Source organism: Arvicanthis niloticus, chromosome 30 (assembly GCF_011762505.2).
Source record: "Arvicanthis niloticus isolate mArvNil1 chromosome 30, mArvNil1.pat.X, whole genome shotgun sequence".
NCBI lineage: Eukaryota > Metazoa > Chordata > Mammalia > Rodentia > Muridae > Arvicanthis > Arvicanthis niloticus.
Genome location: NC_133438.1, coordinates 14,936,018 through 14,956,150, shown reverse-complemented (window position 1 = coordinate 14,956,150; position 20,133 = coordinate 14,936,018). Strand labels below are relative to the sequence as shown.

Below are 20,133 nucleotides of genomic sequence, written 5' to 3'. Positions count from 1 at the left end.
TAATACAATTTAGAAGTATGTAAACACAGGATCCCACTTTTTAAAGGAAACATAGATAGATGTGTTTTCTCCAAGACAAACTGACAATTTTGTGTTCGTCAGTACTTCCTACTTTGCCAAGCCATATAAATTGGACTTATTGGATCTATAACACTATGCTTCTAAGTTCTCTGTGTAGCCCAGACAGTAACCCAACTGACAGAGACTGGTAAAGGAAATGTAAATTAATGTTATTAGCCGCTTGAGAAATTTCAATCCCACAGCCTTTGGATCTTTTTCCACATCTGTTTATTCCAAACACAGTACCCATTGATAGCTTCTCTTTCCATATTCTCTTCTGAAGGAATCAGACTGACTTCTGAGTAAGGGACAGGTTGAATAGAATATAATCAGTTCAAACCTCACCTTTTAAAAGCTCTCTAGCCACAAATAGCAAAGTGCCCCCATCCCTTTTCCAAACTCAAACAAGAAACAAATCATTTCTGATAAACTCTAGTATTTATTAAATTATAAAGTTTTTTTAATCAAAAAGAAAAATGCAGACTAAGAGAAACCTCAGAGTACAAGGACAAGACAGCAAATCTTATGGAAAGGAACACCATGAAGTGTGTTACAGATTCTGAAACTTATTAGCTGCAGCTTTACATTTCTATCTCAATAAGACCAATATGAAGTACTTGTTAGTCATCTAGTTTTAAATCCCAAATTCACTCTATTTTTGACATTAAGCTTCCTGCTCATAATGATAATCAAGTATCTCACAGGTGCCAAATTTAGGTGAAGATTTTATACCAATCCATGCAGAAAAATAAGGTAGTGCAAGAGTCAGATGAGGACCATTAATGCACAAGGACACATTAGCCAAAAGAACTAAAGACTTAAAAAAATACACTATAAAGTAAACAGATGTCAAGAAAACTGTGTTATACTTAACCACTCTCAACTATCAACACCCCAATTCCTCACATTAAATAAATTTCAGCAGAGGCATGTTAGACATTTTAATTTCAGGTCTGTCCTTCCCATATCCCTTCCCACCCCAACTCCCACAATGCACTACTAAGGATGAGTATAATGTTATGTGGGCAGAAATTTACAGGTATCCATTTTACCCTTGAGTGTGGTGCTGAAGACATTTGTTTAAACCTCTGTCACTGTGCACTGTCCATCAGGCCTTCTGGATCTGACATTGACACTCATGGTCCCACCCCCTGCAACTGATCGGTCAGCCCGGTCAGCTACTGTCTGGTTTGCACTTGAAACCAAAAGTCTCTGTTGGGTCAAGGAGTGCTGTGCAGCCACCGCAGGGGCATCCTCACTATCACTACTGGCATCTGACTCGGTTTCTTCCACAGAGGTATCTGGGACTCTTCCAGAAGAAGGTGATTCATGATCTTCTTCTCCTTCACCTCTATGACTCCTTTCAGCTATGCTGTCTCCACTGAGTTGTAAATGAGCAAAAGAGTCTTCCAAAGAAGCGCCTGCATCAGGGGACGGTGTTACAGGGCTGGTTAACTGACCATCAACTGATGTTAGGGGCCTTGCAGAGGATGGCACTGGAAGCTGAACAGAAGCTCCAGTCTGTGCTGATCCACTGTCCGCACCATCAGCAGAACTCTCTCTGGCTAGATTTACAGTACTGGTGTCACAGTCCAGCCTAAGTCCAGCTACGCCCTTCTTTGGTATATCTACTATATCTCGCTTAATCTTCCTGCGACGTCCATGTTCGTTTCTCCTATACTGAACCATGTTTTCGAGATCAGCAACATACAGAAATCCAGCAATTAACATTTCCGTGTTCTTTTTACCTTTGGAAAAAGCATCTTCTAGCTCCCGACTAGTGCGCTCATCATACTGCCACCACCCATTCCTTCCTTCATAATACCACGCATATTCACCATTTCCTCTGCTTGCAGCCTTAAGTTCTTCAGGTGACAACAAGGTTGGCTTGTCAAGAAAATCCTCAGGGATCTCTTGTCGACAAAGAGCACATCGCTTCCCAAGCCATGAGGCGCCCTTTACACAGAGATAACAGAAAACATGCTTACAGGGCAGACTGACTGGATGAACACATGTTTGTAGACAGATGGCACACTCGGGAACTGTTAGAGAAGGTGCAGTATTAGAACAGGACTCATTCGTCTTCCGACTTGTAGGAAGCATATTTATTGAGTGATCAATTTCACCACAGCCAGCCATCCTATGGAAATGAGAAAAAAAATTGTAATCAGATTTAAACTTTTCTTATATTTTAATTCACTAGTTCAGAAAATACTCAGTAAGCCCATTCCATACAAACCACATGCTATAAAATATGAAGAGACCACCAAATTCAAAGTTGGCCAGGGCTATATAATGCTCTTATTGCAAAAAAAACAAGGGTAGTAAAGTGAAAGAAAACAAAAACTCAATATACAGAAAACAACTTTTTTTCATTTGTAGTTGTATGTTGACGTAGAAACCAATGAAAAGTAGTATAGTTATTAGGCAAAGCAGCAAAATTAACCAAAGCATATATACCATATCTTAAATACTAAGACAGAATTAAATGCAAATCTTTGAAAACATGAAATCTACTCCATGTTCACTTCAGAATCAGTATGAAGATGAGTAGGAAAACAGCTAGGTTCTTCAAATTATAACAGTGATTTGCTACCCTTGTTTTAATTAGCCATCAGGTGACACATCTAGATGTTTATTCAAGCCAGTAATTTAGCTCCTAAATTGTACTTATACCTCAATGTACTCAAAACATCAGTAAGTCATATTAATATCATCCTCTATCTGCTCAAACCATGTAATACCCATTCTACCATTCATAAATTATCACACACATTGTTATATCCCACACATGCCTTTTAATTCAGTCACATTCTTTTCTCAAAAGGATAATCCAGACTCTCTTAGGACCCTTAAATGGTCTGGTAGTCAAGTCATTTATCAAGATTTCCTCTTGTCAGGCATCAAGCCATCCTGTGGACTCCCTCCAGTATGATCTATGTATTCCCACCTGACCTTGCAAGTGTTTGCTAAAACAAAACACTTATTTAAAAAAGCAAACCCATGAGCACACATATTATAAAACAGAAATTTTTTGACTAAGCTCCCATATCTAGATGTAAGTTAGGAAGTTTGAGATGGGCAGGTGGGGGCCTGGATGGTGGAGATTTCAGGCAAACATAAATCAAAAGATCGAGGAGATGAAAGTCAGACTGAAAACAAATCATGAAAGCCTATTTTTACTAGGCTAAAGAAGCATGACTTAATTCTTATTCCATAGATATAAAACCACAGATAAAAAGAAAACAGGTGACTAGAGACAGGAACAAAGACTGAAAAATGGAGGTGACAATCCCAGAGATTAGAAATCACAAATCAACTGCTATTTAAATGAGTGATGCTTTTACTATTTCATTCTGCCATGCTAAACCCAGACCATTCCAAACTTAACTGTGCTAAGAACTTTTGTTTTTTGTCCAAGACCACTCCAGATTAGGTCCAGTGGCTCTAAAGGGGTTAGCCAATAAAAGTGCTTACACTTTCAAAACTGAGGAAGAATATCCTTTGCCTTTCAATCTTAGATACTGTTATTCTGCCTTTGCCTACAGCACTGGATTTTCAAAAGACACCTTCAAAATTATACTAATTTGTAAATTAGACTGAACTCAAAGGAGGAAAGGACACACACAGTACCTATGGAAAGGAATGACAGAAATGCTTAATGTATATATTATTTTTCAACCCTTAATGACATTATCAGACTCCTTTCCAGAAATTCCATGTTATAGAAACCAGGAAAGTGTAACTTCTAACTCATTCAAAATAAATTAAGCGAATACAACTTAATAGATTTCTCACTCCAGGAGTTTCACATTACTTTGTCATACTTTCAAAGATCTACTTTGAAACAAGAATTTGTAAGTATAAGCATATGCTTGTTAACCCCTCTATAATCAACACCGTGTATCTCTCCTTGCCTAACCCAAATGAACTGACATGTACACCTTTTGTTAGGGTCTCAAAAAACTTCATTCCTTGAAATTTATATCAAAAAAATTAATTGTAGTGAAATTCCTTTTTTTTCCGTGTTTGTGTGTGGCGTGCATGTGGTCTTATGTACATACAGACCTAAGGCTGACTTCAGGAGTCTTTTTCAATTGCTTCCATCTTTTCATTGAGGCAGTATCTGCAAACAAAACTACAGGTCACCATTATGGCTAGTCTGCCTAGCCAGCTTACTCTGGGGATGTAGCCTCTGCTTTCCAAGTGCTGAAATTACAATCTTACCCACCCAGCATTTTTGTGGGTGCCAAGGATCCGAACTATGGTCCTTACATTTGTACAGCAAACACTTAATGAGCTGAGCACAAGAACACCACGGAGTACAAGGAAGGAAGTGGTTCCCTGTAGGGAGGGGACACATTAAATGTATAACATGTACTTTGTAAGAAGTATGTAAAAATTTATCTTCCCTTAATGAGTTCAGACACTATTCTCACTGCTAATAGGTCTTAAACAGATTTTTAGATCACAGTCTTATTAAGAATGTGATGAAACCTTATTTAAAAAGTTAAAATTGGTCCACATATATCACCATCTGGTTACGAGTCAGCAAACACATACATGGTTCTTAAACACATGGAAATGAGTGACAAGAGCAGGAAAATCAGGTACAAAACCTTTGGTTACCCAACACTTCAAATCGTAAGCAGCTTGCATGAGATTCAGAAATCCACAGGAAGACAGGAAGCAGATGTCCCCACAAAAGGCAAGAGGGGTGTCAACTAAAGCAAATGAAAGCAGAACCCCTAAGTTAGGCTGCACAGAGCCTCACCGATTCTGCTTTGACTGTCAGAGATCACAAGTTTGTTCCCAGTAATTTAGCCAAGACATCTTTAATCTTTATTTCCTACTGTGTCAAAGAGGGCTATGAGATTTCCTCATCCCTCCTAGTTATGAAACACTCTGACTCCTGCTATCACTGATCAACTATACAGCCAAAGAATCATCAGCAAAACAGCTGTGCTTGCACTCTGCCTTACTGTCATTTACTCCTGGTTCAGGATGGGTTCTGCCAGCCACTTGCAAAACTAACCCCTTAGGTTTGTAATCAATACCATGCTCTAACTCCTCTAGAACTCTTGATGAGCAACTCAAAATTAATGACCTCCTTTACCTTAATAACTTGAACCCATTCTTCTAAAACCGCTTTTCATTTGGACTTTAGCACATTCTCAATTCATCTCTTAAGTTTCTTTTTCCCTTTTCTCTAGAACCCCTTCAATATCAGTATTCCTTCAAGACTCTACAGGTATTCCCTGTTGCATTCTTTATATGCTTGGTCAGTATTCTGAGTAGCTCATGGGTATGGGTTTAACTTCGCACATCTCACATCTGGAAATGCTCTACCTCAGACCTGTATTTCCAATTCAGTATTCCAAAATTCCACCTCAAAGTTCTCTAGGCACTTGAACTTTAATTTGACGGAAGACAAACTTATCTACTCCCTAAATCCAGTATATTGGGGTTTGTTTGCTCTCCACCTTGGATAAATCACCATTCTTAGTGCTCACCTAACCCCTGCCCACAACTCACTTAAGAGTCCGCCTCTCATCCCAAAACCTGTGAACTTAATTCCTGACCCTTAGCTACCCCTTGTACAAAATACAAACCTTCCAGTAGACTTTAGTCCTCTCTCTCCCTGGCTTCTCCTCTGCTCAGTCATGCTTATTAGTCATCTCTCAACCTGTAAGAGTTTCCTCCTGTATACATAATCCAATAGAATTTCCCAAGCACAAAACAGCACTGAAACAGTTAAAATCTTAGTTATACTGTTTTTCTTTATATTAACACTTGCTAAACTTGCCTAACAACAAGAATTAACCAGTGTGCTCTTTTTGAACCCAGGGGTCTGGATTTGGGCTCATTGGTTGATGTTGGTATAGATGCCGCAGTACAAAAGAGAAGCTCACCAAAATGCTAACACTTTATTACACAAAGAAGCAGAGGGGTTCAGCCTTCTTGGAAAAGACTAACCCCAGACAGCTCACTCCCAGTCATTTTATTCAAACCTTATACAATGTTTATCAGTGCTGGGAAAAGTTCCAACTACCAAAGTTATCTTGCCTTTGCTACCCAAGAGAGCAAACGGCCCACACAAATCTCAGGCTCTTCTGATCATGGCTAGCCATGATCAAAAGTAAGAACTCCAGGTTTGCCAGGAGTGTCTTCAGACCAAGATTTGTGCAGCTGAAAGCTCTCACATAGCACCAAGTACAGATTTTCCAAGATGACATTTCTTCAAGGTTCAAACAGTCTCAAAACCATTTCTCAGCCTACTGAATAGGACAAACATAGCAAAGGCTTTGCTGAAACATTTCACTCAAAGCCACACACAAAGGCCGTATCATACATTTCACTCAAAGTCAGATACAAAGGATTTACTATACACATAACTATATGTGTCCCAAGCAATTATACTTAGAGAAATTTGGTAAACACTGCTGTAGGGAAATGACTTAATTTCTCTAATTCTGCTTCTTCAACATAGATAGGGCTACTCTTAGGTTTAATGATTAAATTCAGCAACCCAAGGAAAATACACACCAGGCACCTGGTACTAAGTATTAAATAAACCTTCACTGTTTTAACTGATGGCTCTTTCTTCCACTCATATATACTATCAGTTCTTGATATCCTAAAGCACCAGAATATTAGGCATCTTTTTTTTAGTACCCCTTTCTTTCTGTTCTCTTCCCTCTCAGTCCTTTACATGATATTAATTTCTTCTTCTCAGCTCCAAAAGCATCTCATTGTTATCTCAAATTGGCACCTGCACTACCATTTAATTGATAACATATTTGTCTCATCTCACTTACTAGGCTATCATAAGTTCTCTGGTGACCATGGTCTACAAGATTAATCCCACCCATAAACCATACACATGGGTGGGAAGGAGGTATCTGCCTCATCTGTAGGGAGTGTGCCTAGCAACCACAAGGCCAAGGTCCTGAATGTCATCTCCAGTCGTGTGTGTTTGTGTGTGTGTGTGTGTGTGTGTTGGGTGTAGAATACACAATATACAAGATTCACTGGTTCCAATATTAAAAAAAAAAAAAAGCGACTTATAGGACCATTCTTCTCTTATCTGATTCTCAACACTGACTTAGAATGACACAGTCATACTTTTAATGGCAGAGTTATTATACTGAAAAAGGGGTAACAAACTAGCTTCTGTGTCCAACTTTGAGACTGCGAAATAGTATCTTCAAAAGTCCAAGAATCTGAACACTGTAATGATCAAGACTGAAAGTCAACAAAGTTTGATTTCCCATGATCTAAAATTACGGTGTTGATTGTAGGAAATATTTCATGAATATAATGAACTTTAATATAATCAGCTTCAAGGTTGTCAAACCCCTGAAGGCATATTACACAAAGCCTAAATGACAGGAAAACAAGACTGAAATGAAAATACAAATTAGACCAATTGATATGAATAAAAATGATGTACTAATTTCTAAATCTAAACACAAGTATAACAGTATAAAAAAAATTTAAATTTCATGAAAAACACTTTTAGTAATTAGTTCCAAACTCCAGAAATTTTAATAAAAGCTTCTCATTTTAATAAAAGCTGAAATCTCTTACCTTGGTTACTTAAGTAAATTATTATGCAATACAAAGGTAGAAAACACACGCCTCCAGCTTTTTAGACTTAACTTATCATAGCATCCTTATGTGGAAACTTAGAAATCTATATTGTAATCATTTAATATGCATAGGACTACTTTCCCTATAAAGAACTGGTAAGTCAATAAAATTTCATTTTGCACAATTAAAAGTAAACACAAGCATTTTCTCTGCATTTATCTTACTCCATTGGAGCTTCGGCAAAACTGTGACGCTCTAGAGGCTATACTCACATTTCCATCACAGATCCCACAGGCACAGGCTACAAAAATAAAGCATCTTCTTTACCAGCTGTCAGCTAATTTGTAGTGTTTTCTCTTGCACTGCTGGTTCATTCTCTGTGCTGCAAAAGAAAACCAGTGTCAACAGCAATCCCTATACAAACTAAGATCCATAGAATTAGTTTAGTATGACCCTTTAAATAAATATACTGGCAATTTTTATTTTAAAATTGAAATAAAATTGAAGACAAGGAACAAGGATGCTCTTTCCCACCACTGTTATTAACACAATGGAAGATCTAGCAGATGAGTTAGACTGAAGAAACACTAAAGCCATACAAAGTAACAGAATAAGACTTTAAAATACATTTTCACTTTTGCTGATAGAAAATAAACCATTTTCTCTATAAAAAGAAGAAGTTGAATAACCAAGTCCAGTAATGTTGTAGATTGTAAGTCTCAAGAGTCAATCTCTCTCTCTCTCTCTCTCTCTCTCTCTCTCTCTCTCTCTCTCTCTCTCTCTCACACACACACACACACACACACACACACACACACACACACCACACACACTTCAAGCAATCAACCAACAACAGAACACCAGTAGTGTGTTCCTATGTAATAGCAGTCAACAAAATGGAAATTAAAGAAAAAGACCATTGAAAGTAATAATTAGTTTTGGATTGACTTAAGGAAAGCTTGTCTGAAAAACTGTAAAATATTTATGACATAAATAAAATAGGGCTGAGTAAGTAAAAAAGTCAGCCAGCAAATCATAATCTGGAGACCATGAAAAGACAAATGCTCCTCAGAGTGGTCTAAAGACTGAATAAATTCCTACTAAAATCTCACCAGCCTTTTTGCATAAAGAAAAAAGCTAGTCCTTAAGTTCACATAGAGTTAGCTCAAAGAATCTTGAAAAATAAGAGCGAAATTCAACAACTGCCACCTCCCAATGTCATAACTTATTATAAAACTGAAATACTAAGATACTATGGTATAGAAGTATACATAGATATGTTAATAAACTACAATTACGAATCAAGAAAACAGATGGCTCAGCAGTTAAGAGCACTTACTGATTTTTGGGGGTGGGGTGGGGGAGTGAGTCTCAGCACACATACAACAGCTCACAACCTACACTGTCAATTATATGAAATCAATGCCCCCTTTTGGCCTCCATAGGGTGTTACATGTATGTGATACACATACACTTATATAATCACATACACATAAAAATATGTAAATAAATTTTTTTCACCAAATGGAGAAATAAACATATTATATAGCCAAATGATCTTTGGGAAAGTATATCAAGCCCACTCAATAGGGAAAGAGTAATTCCTCAGTAAATACTGGAACAACCCAATTTAGACAAGCAACCAAATCAATCCACACTTCACACAACATAGAAAACTTAACTCAAAGTGGATCAGTGGGCAAATTATCAAATCCTTAAAATGTTAGAAGCCAATAGAATGCAAACTCTTGAAGCACTGGAACACACAGCACCATTAAAACACATAACACCAATAGCATAGAGAACAAAGGAATATATAAATTAGACCTTATAAAGAAAAATTGACAACTTATAGAAAGGAAGGACATTTTTGAAAATCAAGAATTTTCAGACTACTTAAAAAACCCTTAAGCTCACTGAAAAAAAAAAAAAACAAAAATAAATAAGAAACTATAAGAAATAAATAAGAAAATAAAAGTGATAAATCATTTTTCAGAAGAAAATGACCAATGATTAATGACCAATTAATAAAGGTATTAATTCAGTCTTGGTAGTCATTAGGAAAATGTAAACCAGACCACAGCACGTTTTACAGAGTGAAAATACACGTGGCTGAGGATGCAGTAAAACTAGACCTTTAGTGACTGCTAGCACAAGTGTAATATGATGTCACCCCTGTGGATCTCTGATAATTATTATACACCCCAGCAATTCCATACAAACAAAACAAAACAAACAAACAAAAACTAGGACTCAGACTTTCATATACCAAAGTTCATAACAGAATTACAGTGGAAAGATGAACACAAGTTCTTTGCAGATGAATGGAAAAAGGAAATATGGCATTGCAGTATTCAGAACAAAAGAATCAAGTTAGTCCAATATAGATGCAACCTGAAAACATGTTACTAAAGTCAAACGAGCCAGACAAAGGGAGAAATAATATATTCAGCTCTGTATGAATAGATAACATCACAGAGACTAACTTAAGGGTTATCAGAGACCAAAAAAGAGAGAACAGGGAGTCTCCTGCCTCAAAAGTACGTGGTTTCTGTCTGGAATATGAAATCTTTCCAGAAATAGATAGGAAGGATGACTATCCAACATTGTTAATAAAATTAGCTATACTGAGTGTACAAATGGTTAAAGGGCATGTCTTGTTTCTTACAATTCTACTACAACACGTTTTAAATAAAATAATCAAGTTCTGTATGAACGCAGTCAAAATGGCAACAATATGTCACTAGCCCATTCTTAGTACTGAGTCAGCTTCTCTGCCTTCCTACACAGGTGCTATTAGCACATTAACTAATGGATGCTGCTATTTATTTTACTACCTTTCTGGCAGCTTTTTCTCAAGCTACCTCCTGTCCAGGGAATCAAAAGCACCATCAGCTTCTGGTTGTCATCTCCTTCAAGAGGCGAATCATTCCACGTAAAACTTACTTTAACATCATGCACATGATCACTAAAGAATTGACCAACCGCAGTCAGTAAATCTAAGAGAGTGATGTGGATCCTGTTTCAGTTCCGTAAGCCTCTCACGGTTGGCTAACCTATCTAAGATTCTCATAGCTAAAAGTAAATGTAGCACTTGTGGCCTCTAAATAGAAGCCAGCTTTCCCCACCAAATGTGTAAGAGAACCACAAATCTGTTTCAAGGCCAAAGAATTTTCTATGTAACTGGCTAACCAGCATTTCTACTAAATGTGTTGCAGTTTACTCTGGCTTTAGATAGCATGGTTGCCACTACTCTACTCTTCCTAGCAGCTTTTACACCCTGCCTTTGTGGTGTGGAAAAAGCTGAGTGGTGTCACACAGGATCATCAATGCAAGCCTACTCAAAACAGACACTGCCCATTTTCTCCCAATGCCATCTGCAGGTCAGAGGGAAACATTCTAGTGTCTCCACATGGCTTCCTCTGAGCCTCTAGCATTGGCTGTGCTGCCTTCATCATTTCACTACATAGCATCATCCTCTTCATGCTATCTGCGAACAGCCCCACAACCTACTTAACTGTCCTTGAGACTGAACAGCCCAGTTTCTCAGGCCTTAAAACATGCTCCAACATTCATTTATTAGAAACAAGTAGGTAGCTTCTTAAAAATATGCATTTTGGGGCCCTCCCACTGTAGATTCTAGGCTTGAGATACTGATGAAATGAGTCTAAAAAACAAAACTGTCCATTATTTTCAACTTCTGAACTCCTAAGTTCAAATCACTTTACTTCCTCTCAGCAATAAAGTACCACTTAGCACTGTCATCTAAAAGAAATCCCAATCCCATTCTCAGACCACAAGTGGTGGCCCTTCCAGACGATTTCTCATTTCCACACCTGCTCTTTAGTTATGGAAACGTCTGGCCACTTCCCCATCTTCTTTCCTTTATACAGTTCCTGATGTCATTTCCTTTCCTGACCAATCTAGAATCATCTGAAAGTTCTTCCCTAACAAAACCTCTGTTTTCATCTCCTCTGTGTACTACATAAACACCTACCTCTGCTGAATCTTGCAAGTGCCTTGTCAGTTTCCATGCCTTAACCATATAATTAATGGTCAGAGAAAAAGAGAAGAAGCTATCATTACGTTCTCTGGCCCTACATACTGTCACAGCAAATCCTGTCATCTTCTGTAGCGAACAGTCTGGGAATTTCCTATATACTACTATGTAACCAGCCTTAAATTCATTCATGAAGTCTCTGAGTAATACATTAGAAAAAAATGGATCATGGTCCTCTTAAACTAGAAACCAAATTTTAGTTTTCCAGTCTATTCAACAAAGGCAAACTCCTTCCTTAGGAAAATAAAGGCTTTAGGTCTCTGAACCCTAAATAAATAAGTCCGTCTTATTTATCCTTGGCAACCAGCCTTCCACAGTAATACCAGAGTTATACCAAAGTACTGAGTTCTCTGAAGAGCTCTTGGTAATTTTGTACATCCTCCTGCCGTTAAAGGTCTTCCTCTGTTACAGCTTCTAAAATGCCAATGACGTTCACTGCACTGCACAGGAACGGTCACCCACACTATCTCCCTCTCCTGGATTGTATATATTTTTCTATTACAGAACTTATCACAAGTATTAACATTATTAATTTATACACTAACTTTTCCACAGAATCATGAGGCATGACAAATGTTATGTCCTTAAATGGTTGGTAAACTGCCAATCAATTTGTGTTGATTTCAACTGGTTTGTTTAAATACCACAATACTCAAGTCACATAAACTACTTCAGTTTCCTCTGAGAAGGCACTCTTCTGGAAACTACCAGATATATGAAGTTACAGAATCCTTTAAAGAACCTACAATGTACCTGAGCATTACAGCTACAGCTCTGGAATCTGCCATCTTTCTACCTTTTAGCAAGCACAAAATTCACCTGGCTAATGACTAAACAATTGTCCAGAATGCAAATGAAAACCCAAGAATAGGTAATTGGATGATGAAATTTTACCTGTAAAATTTGGTCACATATTTCTTATAAAAATTTTGGCACATCATTGCTTAGAAGTAGGAAAGGTGCCTTTTTCCTCCCATTGAAATATAGAGGAAAAAAAATGTTCCTTATTTTTAATTCTCTCCCTCTTCCATGCATTTACTTACATATTGTTTCTCTTTAATAAATAACAACTGTTCCTGCCTATTCACTTACCTATCTTGTCCATAAAAATTTTATCTCTACAACTGGTTTGTACTTAAAAGATCAAAGTAAACAGAAGCAAAAAAATAACCCATATAAATCTTTAAGAACACCTGCATTTGGACACCTACAGAACTAGCAAAACTCAGTAAACAGCAGCGAGAATCTACTAGAACAAGGCCACTTTCTCTCCCCAGTCTTATCCTGTCTTTAAAAGAACACATTCACCTTAGCACACCTATCTACTGTACTGATGGCTAGCAATTAAAAAGAAAAGCTTCCCAAGGGACCACAGGAACATCCGCACATGACTTCTCAGGAACTAAAATATCTTTTCAAAACATGGTTAAAGTACATTTACTTTGCCTGATATATCTTTTACACTCTATATTTCTGTCCTTAAAAAAAAATAAACTCTTAGAAATTCTTTTCACAAATTTTTAAGCTATTGACTTTATGTCTTCCTCCAACAATGTTAATAATACAGTAAACTCAAATACTACCATTATTTATTCAGTGCACCTTATAATTGTTTTGCTCCAGTTATGCATTCATTTTCAAAGTCTTTGGCTCTTATAGACAAAGTCTGTCAAAGTATTCCATCCACAAGCCTGGCTCCAGCTAAATGGGAATAACTTTACAATGTAAATAGCACGTCCATAGTATCTCTGTGAGGGCATAGTACACATATTTTCTAAAACCTTGCAGGTTTTGGTGACTTTTCCAATTTCTCTAGCTCACAGAATTTTCAAAGTTGAGAAATATGGGTAGTAATTTGGGGGAAGGAAAATGAACTAAAATGCTTACAAAAATCTAGGTCTCAGAGGACCAGCAGCATCAGCACCACCAGAGGGGTCCTTGGAAATGACAATTTGAATCCCAGACTAGAGTGAGATCTCCTAACTACTTATGCACCCACTGAAGTCAGGGAAGCACTGGTGATCAGTTCCGCCACTGAATCCTCAAAACAGCATTGAAATTGGGACTATACAATTTACCAAAAAGGCACATCAAGCTCAGAAAGTATATGGCTAACTGAAAGTCTAGAAGCTAGTGATACTTTAAGATGGGGTTCAAATTCAAGTATACATCTTTAAGAAGAAAAAAACAAACAAACAAAAAGAAAACCAAAACTGTCCTAGCACTGGAGAGGCAAAAGCAGGGAGAGTGCCAGTTCTAGGCCAGCTTGAGGCTTTACCTTAACACACACCAGCACAGACCAACACGTGCGTGCGCGCAAGCGCGCGCGCACACACACACACACACACGCACACACGCACACGCACACGCACACGCACACACACACACACACACACACATACACACACTCTCACTAAAAAAGAAGGAAGGAAGGAAGGAAGGAAAGAAGGAAGGAAGGAAGGAAGGAAGGAAGGAAAGAAAGAAAGAAAGAAAAAGAAAGTACCACAAAGAAACAACCCTTTTCTTAGGAAAAACTAACATTACCTTATAACAAGCCAGTATTTAATTTCAATTTTTTTTACTAGTTACATTAAAGCTAATAAGAAAAACAGCTTAAATTAATTTTAAAGTATATTTTATATAACTCAGTGTACCTACAGTCTTATAACTTTAATATGTATCCATTATAAAATCATTACTAGGATACATTTGTGTGTGTATACGCTGGAATCCATATATTCTACACAACTCAGACCTGCTGAATACTAAGTGCTCCAGAAGTCCACCATCCCCACCAAAGTGGATCTACAATGTCTTATGTATTAACACACCTCCCTTAAAACATGAAGCTGACAAACTATTACTTGCTAAACAGAAAAACTGAACTACATGCTAAATACAGATCAAACAAACCAACAAACCTGTATACATTGTGATAGGTTTAGGTGCCAAACTGATCCACCAACTACAATCTTGCAAACTACAATGTCAAAAGGCAAAACAAAACCAAAACCAAAACCAAAGTGTACATGTCATGTAACACTCAGGGGTCAGATGAAGATGCCAGCAAATAATTTTCACATTATTTCAAACAAGATGCATTTCAAGCCAAAAAGAAAAAGGTGTTTTTATTTTACTCAAAAGAGGATTTTTTTGAGGAAGGTGATGCTAAGCTAAGTGCTAGAAATAATTTAGCAAACATATACAATTCAAATATATGTAAGTACTCCCACAATGATTTTTAAATTATAGCAAATTCAATACAAATGAATAAAGTATCATGAAAACAGAAAAGAAACAAGGTTCTTTAGCAATTGTGGAGGAAAAAGTGACAGACTGATTTTATATAAATATGTTCAGATCTTTATCCATCCAGCTATATTTAAAAAACTGAAAATAGTCATATTTTATTACTTTAAAATTGTAACTACTGAGGAAATTCAAATTATAATTATTTGAATACATTCTTAATGCCTAATGTAAATACTTCGGATTAATATGAGGATTAATAATGTGAATGATTAGGATTAATTTTAAACCAGCCAAACTTTTTAAGTCCATTGTCCCTAGATAATAAACTTGAATAAAATATTGGCTCTTAAAAAAAAAAGGCAAATCAAAGAAAAAGATGAACATATCACAATATAAATGAAAATATAAATGTCAAATTATATACACTTGAATATTTTCTGCTTTTCTCATTTAAAGTTAAGGTGTAATGAAATAAGAGTTATTCAAAACAGAATATATTATATAGGAAATGATAGGGGTACTACTTCAAACCTCACTATGTATATGTTTACTTACATAGTTATCTATTATAAACACAGGAAAAGAGTCCGGTGGGATTTAACGAACACATCTTAAAATTTCTTAAGAAAGATTCCCAGATTCACAAGTAGGTACCTGCTACAATGTGTCGATTTTTGTACTTCATCACCAAGGTTCTTTAAAAGTCTAAGTTAAGTTTGGGAACAAGTATTCTGTCAAAACTCACTTCAGTTAAGCGGGGTTCCATACTTTTGAGGGATCCTTTTGTCTTGTGTATGACTACCCTTCACAAGCATCATCCTATGACTCTTTCCTTCTGTCTCAGTCCTTTAAATTCCTTCTCTCCAAAGTGGGCTTTGCATCTATTTCACTCACTCAGTGTCTCAGGCCGGCAAACATTCTGCAACTAAGAAAGTCATCTTATTAACCTTTTTCTTCGCTCTCCCCTCCGTAATTCGACAACTCTAAACGTTCTCATTAACGGGCCTTTAACAACGGGCTTTGTATTAACTAACTAGAAAGGTAAATGAGAGTGTACAAAAAAAGCAAAGGAAGCTGTACTGTAGACTAGTGTAAACACAGTGTCTATGCTCAAAAAGACTGTTTCTAATCCACCCAGCAGTTACCTAAATTCAGACTCTGTGATCAAGAAGGCGACCAGGCAAGGGGTAGAAAAGATTTGGTATCTTCCATGTCTAATACTGACAGGAAAATCTGTTAAATCCTTCAAACTCATATATGGATATGAAAAAGTTCTTCCTATTGTTTTCTTCCTCCAAGTCAAGGAATCATCTTGGATCCAAAAACCAAAAACAAAACAAAAACCCAAATAGTTGAAAAGTAGCACCTTACCACCTGACATGTCTCCTACGGAAAAAAAAAAAATCATTTATTTTTGCGTCATATTTAATGACCATTTATTTGGGACATTTCCCCATGACTACAACTCTACCCAGTTCTTAAACAGCATAAAACAGAAACCTTCATTCAAATGTTTAAGTGCCAGGGTTTTCATTCGGCCCACATTACACAGGCCAATAAATAAATAAATAAATGTAATAATAATAATATATAACAACAAATAAATAATAAATAAACCTGAGTGTTTAAGTTCATGATATCCAAGACCCAAGCAAACACATCCAAAACTCCATCTTTTGTGTTGCAGTTACTCTTGAGTTTTCTCTAAAATGAGATTTACTTGACCTATTTTCATGTGTTTTTACAGCTCTCGGATTCTTTACACGCTATAACTACTAGTCTGTGTGGGTCGTTTTCTTCATTTGTTCTTTAATATGTCCTTTGAAAAGTCTAATACAGATCATTTACTGTTATGGTCTATGCAATTCAAATTCTATGACAATACATGCCTTTCAATGCCCAAGCTCCAGGTGCACATCCAGTTTGCAAATCAAAACACACACACACACACACACACACACACACACACACACACACACGAGAGAGAGAGAGAGAGAGAGAGAGAGAGAGAGAGAGAGAGAGAGAGAAACACACACAGACCTGGCACCTGAAATGTCAATCAAAGAACGAAGCCTTTTTCTATGTTCTTTTTGCTTTCTTTTTCCCTAAGTTCTCTAGTATTTCGATGTCGTAAAAAAAAGAAAACAAAACGCTGAAAACTTGTGAAAAACTTAAAAGAGCACCCTGAGAAAAGACAAAATGTAGTAGTCAGAATGCGTGTGCTAACTTACAGTGGGGGAAACATCTTACCTAAATAGAGGACGATTCCATTTCCACATCCTCAAAAACAATGTCACACAGCCCTTTCTCTTTAATAAAAAAAAAAAAAAAAAAAAGTCCAGGAAAATAAGACATCGACAACAATGGGAATCCCGTGTGCTCTCAGATCGGGTGGAGGGTAAGGGAGAGAACTCCGCAGCCAACAAGCAGAACAAAGCCACGGCCGGGGCTCTCAAGATGCACCCGGCTTGGGAGGCCCAACTCGTATTCCAACCCCTCAGGGTGGTTTCGGGGTAGGGGAGCCATCAAAACAAGAACGCTCGGCGGCTTCCGCCGGCGCAAGGAGGGGACGATTCGGGGCGCTGGGGCGAGACCTAGAGGCACGGCAGCAGCGGCGGCCGCGGCAGGGCAGGCGGAAGACGGCATGCAGCCCGAGGCCGACGGAGGCCCGGTCGAGCCCGCTGGCGCTGCCCGCAGCCCGGCCTGTGTGCGCAGTAATGGCCGGGGCCGCGCCCGTCACGGTCCGGGCTGCGCCAGCTCGGCCTCCCTCCGCGCGCTCGTCCGGGCCGCGCTGGCCAAGGGCGTCCCTGTCCTACCGGCCCCCGACCCGCCGCCGCCCGCCGCGGACTCCGAGCGCCGCCCCGCAGCCGACGAAGCCGCAGCGCCCCCCGCCGAGGCCCGCAGCCCACGGACCCCCGCGCTCCTCACCGGTCCCACCCGGCGCCCACCTCTCGGCCACCGCCGCAGCCACCTCGCAGTCTCTTCTCCTCCGCTTCCGAGCCCGCAGCGGACGGGGGCGCGCGCGGCCGTCACGTGACCGCCCGGCGCTCGAGGGGCGGGGCCGCGCCGGCGGAAGCCACGCCCCCGCCGGGAGCGAGCGAGCGAGCGCGCCCGCGCGCGTCCCCGGACCGGCAGTCCACACGCTCTCTTTCTCGTTAGCTGCCGCCGCTGTTGCTCCGTGTCCCTGTTCCGGTCCTCCCTCTCCCTCTGCGTGGCGCACCTTGTGGCCTCCCGGTTCTGAACCGGTGGAGATCCATCTAGAGGGGCTGCGGGAGGAAGCTAGACCTTCAGGACCCCGAAGAAGAGTCTTCCCAAAACCCAGCCTTGGGCCAAGTCCTGAGTTTCCTTTGGCAGTGCCCTTAGCGAGAGACTACCGCTTGTTCCTTATTAAGAAGAAGAAGAAAAAAAGGCACTCGAAAAGGCATGCGTGGACTGGATGGTCCCTTGGGATGCTCTAATCTACTCATCTCACAAATGGCTAGATATGTAATGGGAGAGGGGGCGTGCTGGGGTCTCAACAAGTCTTTTGAACCTTAACAGACTAGGAAGCTAGAACAAAGAAATAATCGTCATACGAATCTAGGATAAACTTCCTGGGTTAATTTTATGGCGAGCATATGGTGTTAAACATCAAAATCTAGCCGTTGTTCATTTTAACCAGCACGTGGTCTTTTTCAGAACCGAGTTTTCTCTACTTGAAGTTGCACCAGTGGACCTTTTCACCTTTGAAAGTATTTTCCACATTCCGTAACTGTTGCACTGTGTTTGCAACGATGTTGAATTTTGAGGTTTCATTAACTATTTGAATTCAGGACTGAAAAATGTACCGGGTACTTATATATAGGATCTCTAAAAGCACAGCCTCTGATCCAAAGTAAGAGCTCATCTGGTTGACAACATTTGTAGCTGTAAATCCAGAGCGTGGACTCTGGTTACTCAATCAGTTGTTATAGGAAATGTTATATGAACTTTTATAGCCACAAAAGAAAAGGTTATACATCAATGTACATTGATAGGGACAAGACACTGAATAGGTTGGTGGGTATGAGCAAGCATGTAAGTCTATTTCATAGGCTTCAGATATTACAATAGTCTTAGTTTCAGAGGGATCTAACGGTAGGGGCTTGATTTATCATGGTTGAGGATCTGGGTTCAATCCCTTGTACCATTCCTGGCAAGGGGTTGGGAGGATTTAAAATGTTGATGGAAACTACTGGCTAGCTAGGTTTCAACAATACATTTCAAACAGTCACAAAGATGATACAGGAATTAGTAGCAAATAATTACGATGGCAACTATTGTTGCCACTATTAGGAAGTTTAGTCAGCCACTCAGTCACCAGGATCTTCCACGCACAAGTGTGGCTGCTTTAGGGAAACACACCACACACACACAATGTGTAAACATCTCTTGGTTTTAGCTTTTCAATAAATTCTAAGTAATACATTTTTTATAACTTTAATTAATGTACAGATATTGGAAGACATGCCATATAACTTTAAGCTAAGTTCCCTGTCATATCCTCTTATTTTTAATTCCAGGGGTATTCAATACATGTATATAATAGTAACAAAGTAATAGCAAAAAGTTGACATTTTCTTCAAGATTCAAGCTGGAAGAAACAATAGCAGTACTGCCAACGCACAGGCCTTGTTCTGGATGGGCTCATTTACTCCCTACAAAATATGATGTGATCTTTGCTATTCCCATTTTACACAACTGGCACACAACTGGGGTGTGAATTCAGGTAGAGGCTCCGTGAAGATGTATGCTCAAATTTATTTCTGGACTAGGAGATGACTTCCATAAAGAAAGTTCTGTTTGAGAGAGCAAAACTCAGGCAGATCATAAATATGTCACCTGGCCCCTACATCTATCAGAGAAAAGCTTTTCTATGCTGTCCTTAGTCTCCCTGGGTGCATAAGAGGCACGGACTATCTACGTGGCTAGAGTCTGATTTTGTCTGCTTACTGAAAAACATGACATAGAAATGAAGTATCAGAACCCTAACAAAATATTCTCTCAGATTCAGCCCTTTCCCACAACCATTGTCATGTCAATGCATGCCTCTGTGTATCTGTGTCCCAACCATCTTTCGTTTCTTTCCCTTTTGTTGCATATACATTTTGCAAATAATTTCTTGGCTCTTTCGATCTTCAAAATACACC

At 38.8% G+C, this 20,133-nt stretch overlaps 1 protein-coding gene across 5 annotated transcripts; it reads right to left on the bottom strand.

Moving 5' to 3' along the window:
* Nucleotides 1-479: 479 nt before the first annotated feature.
* Rnf146 (ring finger protein 146) lies at nucleotides 480-18,015 on the bottom strand. Of its 5 annotated transcripts, none has more exons than XM_076927939.1 (4): nucleotides 17,914-17,970; nucleotides 17,216-17,274; nucleotides 7,926-8,035; nucleotides 480-2,200 (listed from the first exon to the last, which is right to left on the bottom strand). In XM_076927939.1, the coding sequence occupies exons 3-4, from the start codon at nucleotides 7,931-7,933 to the stop codon at nucleotides 1,141-1,143; spliced, it is 1,068 nt and encodes a 355-aa protein (XP_076784054.1). In that variant the 5' UTR covers nucleotides 7,934-8,035; nucleotides 17,216-17,274; nucleotides 17,914-17,970; the 3' UTR covers nucleotides 480-1,140. The 5 variants fall into 5 exon arrangements, with proteins under 5 accessions (XP_076784054.1, XP_076784055.1, XP_076784052.1 ...); XM_076927940.1 differs by having other exon boundaries at nucleotides 17,894-17,940; XM_076927937.1 differs by lacking the exon at nucleotides 17,216-17,274 and having other exon boundaries at nucleotides 17,914-18,015.
* Between the last annotated feature and the right edge of the window lie 2,118 nt (nucleotides 18,016-20,133).